At 32.4% G+C, this 11,264-nt stretch overlaps 1 protein-coding gene across 9 annotated transcripts; it reads right to left on the reverse strand.

Moving 5' to 3' along the window:
- Positions 1 to 3,207: 3,207 nt before the first annotated feature.
- Positions 3,208 to 7,716, reverse strand: LOC145165334 (polarity axis stabilization protein). Of its 9 annotated transcripts, none has more exons than XR_013740026.1 (6): positions 7,378 to 7,716; positions 5,241 to 6,900; positions 4,948 to 5,140; positions 4,646 to 4,861; positions 3,712 to 3,753; positions 3,208 to 3,599 (listed from the first exon to the last, which is right to left on the reverse strand). XR_013740026.1 is itself a non-coding variant. In XM_079084051.1 (4 exons), the coding sequence occupies exons 2-4, from the start codon at positions 6,770 to 6,772 to the stop codon at positions 4,721 to 4,723; spliced, it is 1,866 nt and encodes a 621-aa protein (XP_078940177.1). In that variant the 5' UTR covers positions 6,773 to 6,900; positions 7,378 to 7,716; the 3' UTR covers positions 4,334 to 4,720. The 9 variants fall into 9 exon arrangements, 1 of the variants encoding a protein (XP_078940177.1); XR_013740028.1 differs by having other exon boundaries at positions 3,708 to 3,753; XR_013740027.1 differs by having other exon boundaries at positions 3,737 to 4,205.
- Positions 7,717 to 11,264: the final 3,548 nt, after the last annotated feature.

Raw genomic sequence — 11,264 nt, forward strand, 5'->3', positions numbered from 1 at the left:
ATGTGATATTAAAATAGTCATAGTATGTGATTGACCCCTACACTACTTAAAATTGTATTGTTTTAGTCCCTGCATTTTGACAAAAGGAAATTTTTAATTCTACTACAAAACAACTTGTACTTTTTTTTTCTTTTGCTTATTATTCCTTCATCGTAAAAAGAATATATTGTGTAAACTTGTGACATTCATGTTTTTTCTTATCTAAATTAAAAAATTATTGATTTATTAAATTTTCAAAATTCAAAATTCAGATTTTCCATGGTGTACAAGTTTACAACCCATTTACATGAAAGTGTATTTATACTTTCTTCATCTTCTGCATATAACAAAATCGAAATTACAAAGCTCACTTAAAAATGAAATGACCCGACAGGTTAAATTTAACTGTTTTCAACCTCATAAAGTATTTTTTTTCGAAAAAAAATGTATATTATTTTAATAATAATGAAAAATAATACATAAACTTTTTATATAGAAAAGTGTTGGCGAGTCAGCCCAACATGATCGATCTATATTGTCCAAAACACTTTGAGACATCACTTCACCGGCCCATGTTGCCATTTTAATGTTAAATCATGAAAAACAAAACAACATATCGTTATCACCAAAAGCAAATGCATTTGGTAAATAATTCAATCAAACTCTTTATAAAACTGGCCTAATTTTCATATGTATATAATTATTAAACACTATCATAAGGAGACTCGTGGGAAAACCTTTTTTGCAAATCCCATTTTAAAACTTGTACAATACATTTCATCAAAGTTTTAATGACTCAAAGTTAAATAATAGTTCAATTATTGAATATTGATAAAAAGAGATTTTTCTATGAATAATCCACTGTACAAATGACATGCTAAGATGTTTTATTCAAATATATCCGGATTCTAGACTTATCTTAATATGAACATGAAGATGCATATATTTTCTTATATTATAATGATTAATGAAGGAGTTAAAAAATCATTTTGGAATAGTGTAAGGGCGAAATGAACAAATATCGGGCTACAAAACGGAAAGAAGGGGTGTAAAGGGACAAAAGAGTATGAATGAAGGGGTGAAAATGTTATACATAAAAATAGTATGGGAACAAAGTGATGCTATTGGTTAAGGGGAGAAGTTAAAGAGAGGTTTGGATTTTTGTGGCGAGTACGTTGTATTTGACCCTCTCTCTCTCTTTCCACTTTAAGGTTTTCCTTTTTCCTTTTCTTTTTTTTTTCTTTTACTTTTCCTTTTTTTATTCAGTGTTAGACCTCATAGTGAAGTTTTAATACCTTTTTTTGTCGTTTTCTTTCTCTTTATCCTTTTGTCTTTTCTTCCTACATTTTTTAGAAAATCTGGTTTAGATATTTTTTTTAGAAGATAGAGTTATGAGGTAATCAATTGTATTTCTGTTTATTTTTATTTACTTTTTTATTGTATATCAGTAAGTTTATATAAAATATTTAAAATGTAGCATTTATGACAGTTAATTAAAAGATACTCTGGTTTCTGACGATTTCTATATTTAATCAATAGATTAATTTCAAATTTAGTAAACGGAACTTTTTTTTGTACATTTTTTTTATAATTATATAACTTTTTTATGCTTGTTCCACTATGTCCTTTTATTTATTTTTTATGTATATTTTTCAATATTTTTCCGTTTTCAAAAATTAATGTTTTTTGTTAATTTGTTTTTATAGATCGGTTTTCTAACTTTTTTATACTTATTCGTTTTTATGCATTTAAGGTTGTAAGAACTCATTTTTTTACATATCTATTTTTTTTATAAAACTATATAAAAAAAGTACTAATTTTGTGTGTATAAAAAAAGTTTCGTCTATCATTTCTTTACATTTTACAAAGAATAATTTGGCCGCCGCTGGCACTCTACCCAAAAACACAAAGAAAATGAGCCAACTTCAACGATTTTTTTTTCTCAAATGCATTGAAAGTCAAATTTTTCACAAGGGTAATGAAGTTTTTTTTTATCAGTGCACTGAAAGTGGACCTTCTTTTAAAAACAATATAATAAGATAATTAGTTCGTAATGCCAACTCACACACCCCCTTAAAGAATTTTATATGAAGTATATAATTAGTGTTGTTTGCGTTAAGATATTTTGATAAGTAATTTACTATTTTTACTCAATTATGTATTAAACTAAACATTAAATCTTTTTCGGAATTGAGATAGATAGTTCTTATTTGTTTAGGTAAAGGTGTAACAATATCTATTTGTGGAGTATAAATCCAACTAATAAAAGTAAATAAAATAACCATGTAAAGGAACCAAAAAAGAAAAAAAAAAAAAAAAAAAAAAAAAAAAAGTCAAGTGTTGGGTCTATTGCAATTGAGAGATTTGTTCTCTATATATTATGCAATAACCATGTAACATTTTTTGTAATTTTTTTTGAGGGGAATTAGGTTAGCTTTAAGTTTCCTTACATTCAGGGTAAAATCTTAGAAAAATACATCCCACAAAACAAAGAAAATACAACCTTATAGAAGTTTCCATTTTCAGGTTGCAAATCATGAGATGATTTTTTTGGAACAATGTTGCTGGAATATATATACTACATAACAAAAAACATAGCAGAAAGTATATTAAAACAACTTCAATAATCATCAAAACAACTTCAATAATCATCAAAATAGAAAGTATTTCATGCATTTAGCCAAATACAAAATAAAAAGAATTATTATCACATAGTTAAATTTTTTTGTTGTACTCACTCAGAATAGAAAGTAAGATTTTCAATGGAATTAAAAACAAGGGTAAATTACATGAATGGTCCCTGTGGTTTGTAGTAATCTGCACAGATGGTCCCTAAGAACTTTTTTTAACTCGGATGGTCCCTATTATTTGTTTAACTTTTTTTAACTCGGATGGTCCCTATTATTTGTTTTTATTTCGGATTTAGTCCTTACCACACCTGAAATGACATTTATACCCTTATTAATTTTCTTTTTAAATATTTTATTGCTTGTTTATTATTTAATATATTAAAAATTAATAAGGCCCAACCCCTTTACCCTATTCATACTGGGTGTCTGATTTCGTTCCCTTTTTTTTCATTTCAGTCGAAGATCCTCATCTACATGTAACAACCTTCTTCTCCGATGAAACCCACATTCGTTTCATCAACTCGGATCGCCACCGGCCGAATCTACACCACCACTTTCTTCTCTGATTTCAAACGTGGTGCCATAAAATCCAGAAAAATAACATAGAAACGTGATTTTGGGGTTGATTACTTAGGGTTCTTGAGAACAAACCTCTGTATTATCATCAGTTCCAAATCACAATCATCCTAAATCTAATAAAATTCACAAAACTAGTTGTTCTTCCAAATTTGTTATATCCACAATCAACCATTAAACATAACTCATTTTATGTATCTGGTTTCCTTGGTAGATGAGGGGAAAACACAAGAGGAGAGGAGTGAAGCTGGAGCAACCCGATGTCGGTGACCATGAACACTAGCCGACTCTCGTTCCCACCGCAAACCCTAATCGGAATTAATCAGTGAAGATCTGTTAGACAACCACACTTCTCCTCTCATCTCTACAACGCTTCACCTCTCGTCTCTCGTAAAATCTGTGTCTTCATCAAACCTGCAAATTTTGTTTTCTTTTAACCTCCGACAGGGTAGTTGTGGTGGAGAGAGGTTTTCAAATGGGGTTCTCTAACAGATAAGAAGGATGAGAGGGAAGAAAGCTCACTTACTTGCCGATGGGTTGGGGTGTCTTACCGGAGATATGGCAGATGCTGCAATCGGAGAATAGGGTTTGGAGAAAACAACGATGACGTTAAAATGAGGGTTTGGGATAAAAAAGGGATGTGGTGAGATTTGATATTTCATTTAATTTTATTATAATACTTAAAATTTAAAATAAATAATTTAGATAGTTTAAAAAATTTTAAAGGGTATAAAAGTAAATTTACATTTGTCAGGGACCAACAACGCAATAAAACCAAATAATAGGGACTGTCCGAGTTAAAACATGAGAAAACCAATATCCTAATTCCTAAAATAAAAATAAGTAATGAACATGGTTTAAAGAATATACCATTATCTGATTCTAGAACACAAATTCGTTAGATATGCATCTCATATCGCAATAACTATTACATAATAATACATGTTGCCTTATCTTATAATACCCAAAAAAGATGGTTCACATTCGCCAATTAGCTGTGTTGATTATGCCTTCAGTTATCTGAGATATATATATATATATATATATATATATATATATATATATATATATATATATATATATATATATATATATATATATATATGTCTGTATGTAAGTTCTGAATCAACTTAAAACAATGTTCAAAGTTATTTGTAACACCACATGCCCAAAGTTAGGGCTTATCATTACATTCCATTATCATGTTTGGTTTGCTTGAAAATTTAAACATGCTGTTTGTTATGTACACTTAAAATACTAAATGAAATTAAATTTATATAAAGAAACAAAAAAATGTTTTTTTTCATAGAAATAAGATGTATTGCTAAATAAACTGCATACTATATGCAAAAAAAGTTGATTTATCAATTCCATCAAGGAATGAAAATCAATAACTTGTGAATTATCTTAACACCATATAAAATGAAAGTTGTTGGTGACAGGTATAGCAAGCAACTGACCTAGAATAAAGATGATGTGTTGAAGTTGTAAAGCATACAGATACAGGTAGCAATGGTGAAAGTGAAAGACAAGTGTCATTGTAAAAGGGTTGCTCTTTCTGGGTTCATAAGGAGGAGATGTTGCATGTCTTTAGGAAGGACATTGAAAACCACCTGCAAATCTCCTTTAAGTTTATGCCATGTTGCTTCTGAATTATCAACCGACTTTTCAGATTGCTGCACAGAAATTAACTTCGTTTATATAAACTCATACCTAAAAAAAAAATAGCCTCAAGTCAACAAGACAAAGATATGATGCATGCCTGCATTTCAAAAAGAAGATGCCTTTCGATTGCATGGAATTTCTCAACAATTTCCAATTCAGATGATCTGGAAATGAATTCTCGGATGTCAGCATGCATTCTTGCTTGCCTCCATAATCTATGTTGTTCTTGTTCAGCTACAGCTCGCTTTCTTTGAAACCATGGTTTAAAGTTATGCCCTTTCATGAATCGCCTTCAAAAGTACACATCAAACTTTTATATAAAATGTTCCAACACATCAACATATTTCATGGGATATCAATTATGCTACAGAATAAAAATATCAAATATACCTGTAGAGATCTAGCCAATTAGACCTCATCCTCTTGGATAAAAACTTCCCAGGACCTCTAGTGGATAAGCTTGCAAGAAATTCATCACCATCAAAAGCAGTTAAAGGAGGTGGATCAAGAAAAGGAGATGACCCCACAGAAGGCGTATTAACTCTAAAATAAGGGCCAAATGGAGCTAAAAAATTTGTAGTAAGCTCCAAGAAATGGCGACGAAGTATCTCATTATTAACAACCGACATTGACTCTTCTACCCTTGGAGACAATCCAGCATCAACAAGCCTATTCAAAATAGATGTGTCTGGTTTAGTAATTGGCATGTAACTACTCCAGATAGCTTCCTTGTGTTCTGTCATAAGACAAAGTGGCCCATCTCTCCTTAACTTCACAGCACTTAATAAATTCGAAGGAGAAAACTTCTTCAGATTTGGAAAGTTAAACCCTTCCGGCCTGCCCGAAAGCCTGCCCGTGGATGCCCGTGAAGAAAAACCGACCCTGCCCGAATTCGGAGCCGGGCTTCCAACAGAGACAATGTGAGGTACATTACGAAGAGATTTCAAGAAGAAAAGATTCGTGACCCCTAAAAGAATTGGAGGGAAAGTTTCGCCTTCTTGAAGGGAATTCAAACGGGCAAAATACGGGTCGTGGATAGTGAAATACGGGCGAAAGTCAACACTGATGAAAAGTGGGGCAGCTAGACTTATTAAACTAGCAACAGCTTCACAGCACTGTGGGGGTGTTGGTGCTATAATCAATATAGGCTCACCAATTAATAACAGTTCCCATAATAACCAAAGTTGTAGTAAAAGCCCACGAAAAATCCCGAATACATCTGAATCGTGAAAGAGGCCATGTGGGATTGATTGATTTGTAGGAAGAAGTGGGGCCATGGAGGAAGCAGACTCTTCAAATGCCACCTCACCATCGAATGACAAGCTATGGACAGGTGGCAGGTTGACTTTAAGTGTTGCGTTTCCTATAGGAAGCTCCATGAGTTGACCGGGTAATGGTGAAGACCATGTTGACATAGAACCAGCAATATAATCAATGGCTTTCCTTCCAACATCAAAATACAAAGGACCCATGATTTGTAATAAAGGTTTAAATAAACTGGAATATGGACTTCGTGACAGAATCACCACTGATTTCTGTTCGCCACCTCGTTTCAGTCTCTCATCGTGTCTTTGTCTATTGAATACAAAACCGTATAAGTATTTGGATCGAGATTCATTCGGCTTTTTATGTGTCTTTTCACCTGGAAAATTCCCTCGCCTTTGTGTTCTGAAGAAGAACATGGAATCATGGATGCTTGATCGGTTATGGTGTTGGGATACTGAATCAGGGAATGAACTGAAAGCAATGTCGAGTTCTTCTTCAGGGGTAAGACAACCAGGTGGATAACATTCTTCAATGAGTTGACCTTGTTCAAGATCGAATCTAATTATGCAAAATGCAACAATCCATTTTTGTACGGATTCTGGATCCACAAATGCATTGGATTCTGTCCTGGCTGTAAATGAAGGTGACCTGCTCATTGCCAGCTAACAAGATGAATCTAGTATTTCAATATAGCAATCTGATATCCATCATCTACCTTCACGTTCATCAGAAAGCTAGAAACTTGGCAGAAATAACTTCATACAAATGGTTCGTCAATTTGAACCTAGGAAGCATAAGAAATCGGGATCAATTTAGAGATTATTGAAAACTGTAATATACTTCAGTGTTACAAGTGTAAAAATCAAAACTTGAATATTAAGAAAATATATTTGCATCAATGATAAAGATCTATCCAAACATCTACGGGCTTCGATTTGGAAGCAGATGTACGATAAGTGCGGTGTCTAAGGTATTGAATACAAAAATGAAGAATACTTGGATACCGATATAAAAGTAAAGCTTGAAAACAAACTATAACTATCTGATTCATAGAGTAACAGAAAATGCATACAATGTTCAGACTTGAAGTACTCAATTCAACGAGATGTCACAAGGGTTAGACTGTACACATGCAGAATGGTCAAAATTAGACCTAGAAATAGAGAATCAATTGATCCGAGAATTACAATTCATTTAAGAAATTAGCAGATCAAATAGATAATCTGGCGAAAGGTCGATAAAAGGGTTTGTAATTAATAACCTGAATTTGTTTCCCCAAACAGGGGTGAATCCAAATCGGGAGAGAAAGCGATGCAGTTAGGAAGAGAAGTGGGTGAAGAGCAGGAGATCCTAGAAGAAGAAATGCAAAAGGGTTTTGAGGCGATTGGGTGGGTACTGGGTAGATACACTTACTAATGGTCTTCAATGTCTTGATATGATGTGAAATTTTTGACTGATTTTGAATGCAGAAGAAACGAATTTTCGAATAAGTTTTGGGGTGGGGTTTGTTCTCTTTCGATTAGGCAGTATTTTCATATAAATTTTGAAAGCGGATGAAACGGGAGCTCTGCCCTTTCTGATTACCTTTAGATGACAATCTCCACATAAACAAATCGATATACATAGGTATTTTGGATTAAGTCTGATAATTGGTTATTGAGTTGTTAGTTTTTTAAAAAACAAAGACTTAAAAAAAGTATTTATAAAGCTGATAAACACTTTTAAAAAAAATTTATCATTTTAAAAAGTTATTTTTTACGGTTCATTTATTTATAAATATAAAAATACTATAATACCCGCATTAAAATCTAACCTTTATAGCTTATTTATAATTTAATATTATTATATAAAATATTATATGTGAAAATACTAATTAGTTAAATATATAAACATGGCTATTTTGGCATTTTATATATATAAACTAATTTAACCACTTTTTTATAACTTTACCAATTTATAGCATTTTGTCATCGTATAAGTTAAACCAAAAACATTTGTTAAATAAAGAATTTATCAACTTATAGTTTTTTATCACCATGTAAGTTAATTCAAATACTTTTAAAAAAATTGTTAGCTTATAGTTTTTTTGACACCATAAGCTAATTTAAACATTTTTTTAAAAAGCTCAATTTGGTCATCACATAAGCTAATAAACATTTGTATCTAATAAATGCTTATAAAGTTAACTAATTGTTTGCAGACGTTAATTGGTGGTTGTTCGAACCCTAAGTGGGGGAACTGGGTATTCTGATTGGAGGGTCATCAGTCTGTTCCATTTTTGTGGTTTCAGTACAATGAGTCAAAAGAATATATGGTTCGAGTATGCGAGGTTTTGGGCCAGGTCCATTGAAGTGTTTGTGGCTAGGAAGTTTTCTCGTTGCGTTTCTCATGGATCCATCGGAGTCCTTCGTGGTCAGGGAGAATTCAAGAATTGGTCGGATCGTGGGTACAGCATGAGTTACCAACAGATCTTTGTTTTTGTAACATCCTATTTCTGATGGTGTTTTTCCACTCTTAAATTGAGGGTTTTGTAGTCCATAAGAAAGTAGAAGGATGGGGCAAAGCAGGAAGCCATTTATCGCATTTGCTGAAAATCTAAAAATCATGAATTATTCGCAAGAAGCACATAACTCCTCTTAAAAAGGGTGGTGTGCTTCCGGCCTAGTGGGCTAATTGTGTTTTTAGGGTTTTGGGGCTATTTAAACACACTCAAGCCTCTAGGGTTGGATCATTTGCAGTCTCGATCACCCCTATACAATGTTGTAACGTCTACGTTTCTCACTAGGCATTAATAAATATCTGATTGACGACGGTCAACAATTGTAACCTTTTTATGAATAATAAAAGATAATCATTTGAGTATATGTGATTTATGTGTGTGTGTGTGTATATATATATATATATATATATATATATATATATATATATATATATATATATATATATAAGTTTATAAAATAGCATAACTATTAGAGCTAAAATAAGCGTCAAAATAAAATATTATTTATGAAAAATAATCTAAATAAAAGTTGAAGTGATCGTGATGGTGATTATGTACATATAAAAAAAAACGTTCAAATCTGTCTTCGTATGAAGAAGTTATGATCCTTTGAAGTTTTGTGTTCAACCCGATATGGAAAAGTGCGTCGTAAATAGTGAATCGGAGATGGGTTGCCTATTAGCTTAAGTAATCTAAATGAAAATTATAGTACTTGTCGATAGCTACGTGTGGATATAAAGATCGTCGAAAACGGAACTTGTATGAGGAAGATATGAATTTTTGAAAATCTGAAAAGTTCGTGCGCTTATGGCGTTGGGCGCAACGCGCCGGAGCTTCTAGAAGTCACTGACGTAGGACTCGTTAGAACGTGCCACATGTCGCAAGGAAGGAGGCCGACCAGGCCAGGGCGTGGCGCGCCAATCAAAAATACGCCTATATAAACCCTATTCGGCATCATTTCCTCCTCACACCTTTTCCAAACCTCTCTCTGGAAAATCTCCTTCTTATGCCCTGTTTTTAAGGTCTTTCTTCAAGGATTCGAAGTTTCTTAGCTTAGCAAATCTCTGGGTATCTAGGCCCAACAATTAGAAGCTCTCGGATCGGAGTTCTGCCAATGCAATTTCCGACTTTTCATCGGAAAAATCTTTGTAAGTTAAGTTGCACTTATCTTAATTCAAGTGTGACTGATATTTATATTCATATTCATTATTATGAATCTATAAATAAGATTAATCAATGATTCCATATCAAAATACTGATTGATCTACTTACGGGGGTGATGTCTAAGCTAGATTTAGTGAGGTGTTTATAGTGGGATTTCCAAACAGTATACTATGCATACCAAATGCACCCTACCTTCGATATGATCTTACCTGATTGCTCATTATCAGCTATAGATCAGTAGACATTGAGATTATTGAGGAATCTAGACTATCATTAATTATAATGAATATAAGACTAAGACTTAGTAATATGTATACCTATGTCACATCAAAGGAAAAAGCTAAAGTGATAGGCGAAGCGCTACCCAAATTTCGAGTTATCAAATTTAGCAAGTGAATGCATATCTACTTTCATCTTACACATAGATATAAGTATCTAGATGATTAAATGATATATGTGTTTATTATATGGATTTCTGGATATCTGTGTTAGATGAAATATTATGATTTTTACTTGATTTAATCGCATATGTATTTTTATATATAGAATATTATGGGTAGTGATGATTGATGAAAGATGAAATGATGATGAGAGGTCATGACTGCTATAGTACTAGCTTATTGATGAACCAATCATCTAGCAGAGTATAAATGACTACCACAGACTTTTCTAGACAATCTAGTGGAACGCTGGTAGGCTCGCAACATGTAGGTGTTAATGAACCATTTGTTCATTTGATATACTCTATCCTCCCCCTATGGTTGCCTTGTTGACATATATTTGTAAAAGAATTCCCAAAGCGATATTGTCTATTCGTTACTTACGATGATCCTTAGGATAGGTCCCATGAGATCAGAATTTTAGGATCAGGAAGTAAGAATAACGGGAACATGGTAATCAGGTGAAATTATTTGATGTGAAACATATAATTAAAGAACTTAATTATTATGGGTTGAAAACCCTATGTGCTCACCACACTCTCAAGCCTGACCTACTCAGTTTCTTTGTATCACATATAACGGTACGAAAGCACATGCATGATGAGAGATTTTAGGAGTATGTAGGCCATTAGTATGAATAAATGTCATAAGGCATGTATAAATAACTTATTCTTATGTTGTCTGTATTGATGATGAAATCCCAAGGTTTTCAATATTAACGAAAATCATTTCTTCGGAAATGCTTTATTATCTCATATTGAAATAATGTTTTGGAACAAATTCTGCAATAAAAAGTAATACTCTGAATTAAATAAGCATAAAGAAAAAGTTTTAAATTGGCCGTGAAAATGAGGATGCTACAGTTGGTATCAACGCATTAGTTTAAGCAAACTAGGAATTATAAGGATTTATAGACTTAAACTTAGAATGATATACAATGATTGTGAGGTGTGTGCCTAATATATTTTAGGTAGTATACATGAATTGACATTAACACTAGCTTACTTTAGAATAAGATGCCTAATTTTATGTTATGTGCTAAAT

This window comes from Lactuca virosa, chromosome 3 (assembly GCF_052849685.1).
Source record: "Lactuca virosa cultivar CGN04683 chromosome 3, Lactuca_virosa_CGN04683_v6, whole genome shotgun sequence".
Classification (NCBI taxonomy): domain Eukaryota; kingdom Viridiplantae; phylum Streptophyta; class Magnoliopsida; order Asterales; family Asteraceae; genus Lactuca; species Lactuca virosa.

Excerpts from the sequence above, each read along its gene's own strand:
- LOC145165334 (XM_079084051.1), bottom strand. The coding sequence starts at position 6,772 with ATGAGCAGGTCACCTTCATTTACAGCCAGGACAGAATCCAATGCATTT. Across the intron at positions 5,141-5,240 it reads AATTGGCTAGATCTCTACAG|GCGATTCATGAAAGGGCATA; the intron begins GTATATTTGATA and ends GTACTTTTGAAG. Across the intron at positions 4,862-4,947 it reads ATCTTCTTTTTGAAATGCAG|CAATCTGAAAAGTCGGTTGA; the intron begins GCATGCATCATA and ends ATTTCTGTGCAG.